At 54.3% G+C, this 2,217-nt stretch overlaps 2 protein-coding genes across 2 annotated transcripts; both read right to left on the reverse strand.

Moving 5' to 3' along the window:
* Positions 1-555: 555 nt before the first annotated feature.
* On the reverse strand, positions 556-741 carry Pmar_PMAR024607 (hypothetical protein; the record flags this gene model as incomplete). Its single annotated transcript, XM_002768534.1, has 1 exon — positions 556-741. A coding segment is annotated over one exon (186 nt), but the record flags the coding sequence as incomplete, so codon positions are not given.
* A 245-nt stretch (positions 742-986) lies between these two features.
* On the reverse strand, positions 987-2,038 carry Pmar_PMAR024608 (U3 small nucleolar RNA-associated protein, putative; the record flags this gene model as incomplete). Its single annotated transcript, XM_002768535.1, has 4 exons — positions 987-1,202; positions 1,248-1,379; positions 1,430-1,563; positions 1,620-2,038. Coding segments are annotated over 4 exons (810 nt in total), but the record flags the coding sequence as incomplete, so codon positions are not given.
* Positions 2,039-2,217: the final 179 nt, after the last annotated feature.

A 2,217-nucleotide genomic window follows, 5' to 3' on the forward strand; every position in this document is an offset into this window, starting at 1 on the left:
TACATTCCTTTACGCAGACCCCTGTGCCGAAGAATCCATCCTCCCTACCCCTTCACCCAACCTACTGCTGTATCCACGTATTCCCTTCAGCATCTCCTGATCCGCCGGGGCACGCCACTTCAACACTGTTGATTTATCCACCACACGTCTGTCCTCAATGTTGGCCGCCAGGACCAAGGCTTCGTGATGGGAGTGCAACACACACGTGCATTCATTCATACCAACTTTCTCGTAAATCATCTTCATCACCTCCCACGAGTCCGTCAGCTTCCGAGGAGTCACCTCCTTGTCCGACCGTGAATATCCAACCTCCCCTGTAGAGAGTGATACCTGACTCAAAATTCAGAGAGATGCTCAACGCCAAGTTGGAATATGTACTCCCCTTCCTCAGCTGAGCTCAAGAGTTTACTCACCAACTATAAGGGGTAGAAATGTACAGAAACCGACGAGACTTTCCCAGAAATTTCCACAGATTTTTTATTTTTTCATCAACACATGTACTTGACCATGTGTGTCCTTCCAACGCTGACTCAAAAGGACCATCCCGATTCCCACCAGGAACAGATCCTCGAGGCCCTTGAGCTCCCCTTTCAGATACCCACTGGGAGTGACCAGAACCCCATCACCATCATGACCAACCCTCATGGAGGCACACCCCGACGTGCCCTTCATATGCCCACTCGCCTCCAACTCACGGCACATCTTCGCCAGCCTCTCGCCGGCCTCGTCAAAACCGGGCATTACAAAGTATGGAAAAGCCCACTGTCCCACCGAGATCAGAAGGATCAATGCCCCAAGTATTGAGTTGCAGAGATAGAGCAGGAGAGAGGCTCTGAATAATGAAGCGCAGAAAGCCGTAGTTGGCAATTTTCCAATATCAGTCCGCCACTCCTACCACTCCTTTCGAACTTCCTGTTCCCCATTGACCCCACCCATCACCAACTCAAGCCCTGCTCTCATTGGTAAATAGATCGTATTACGTCAGCCTTCGTGGAAGGTACGACGACCGTCCACGTATGAGGCAATAAGGAACAACCACACCTCCAGCCGTGTCGAGTTAGTAACGTTTGAAGAGATCACATCCGAGCCTTAGTGCGGTGATGAGAGGGCGCGTTCGCCTTCCGCTCGCTATACGCCTCCAAAATGTTCTTCTTACTGGCCGCATCCAGAGACTTCTTATACCGTTGCAGCGGAGCGATGACCTAATCCGTATCTTCCACCGCTCAACCTAAGATACCTCCTCCTACCTCTCCAACCCTAGTAATAACCCTAGGTTGAATAAGCCTCTCGTGAGCTTGAGCAGAATGCCACTCCGGACCCAGAGGACGCGACATCTCCCTCTCGTATGCCACAGCCTTACCACCGATCGATCGAGGGACCTACCAACAAAAACCCCATCCTCCCAAGGCCTCTCCCTGCAAGCCCTCACCTGCGACAGTTGATACTTCTTAGCTGCCTTCTTACTGACCGACTCCTCATTCACCATAACATCCGTAAATCGGCGCCGCCTCTTCTTCCCCACTGCACTCTTCTTCTCTTCCTTCTTCTCCCTCTCCACCACACCTACAACGTCATCACCATCCCCTCCTCCCCAAGCCATCCCCTTCCCCCTCACTCACCAGCACCAGTCCATCCACTCCCCCACCCCGGCAGCTCCTTAACCCCAAGGGCCTCCTCCTCAGCCAACCTCTCCGCCTCATCCTTCGCCTCCAGCTCCTCCACCCATTCCCGGGCATACGATGATTCTGCGCCCCCCTTGATACCAAAAGCAGTCCGGACCAGGTCCTGTTGGGTCTCCTCCCCCTCCCCTTCAGACTCTGATGACGCCGACTCCTCCTCCTCCACAGCTGCTGCTGCCTCCACTGCCTCCTTATGCGCCATCTTCCTAGTCGCCTTCTTCTTCTTCGGTGAAGTGACAGCAGCTGGCACCTCTAGCTGTACCGCATGGCCACCAACCGTAGCCCCCTCCAATAGGTCCTCAGCCTCAGCGACCAACCTCTCCGACTCTCCTGCAGGGATAAACGGCACAGTAGAAGGCCTGAGCACGATAGCATCCAGAGAACCCACGAGCCCCCGACATACTCCTCAACGTCGCTACTCTCCTCAGAAGCATCATCCTCCTCCTGCTGCTGTTGAGCCTCACCAGCCTTCTTCTCCCACTCGGTGAGTTCCTCCCAGTACCTACCTTCCCACTTCCCCCCCAAACCACCACCAATG

The sequence above is a fragment of the Perkinsus marinus genome (assembly GCF_000006405.1).
Source record: "Perkinsus marinus ATCC 50983 genomic scaffold scf_1104296967876, whole genome shotgun sequence".
Lineage (NCBI taxonomy): Eukaryota > Perkinsozoa > Perkinsida > Perkinsidae > Perkinsus > Perkinsus marinus.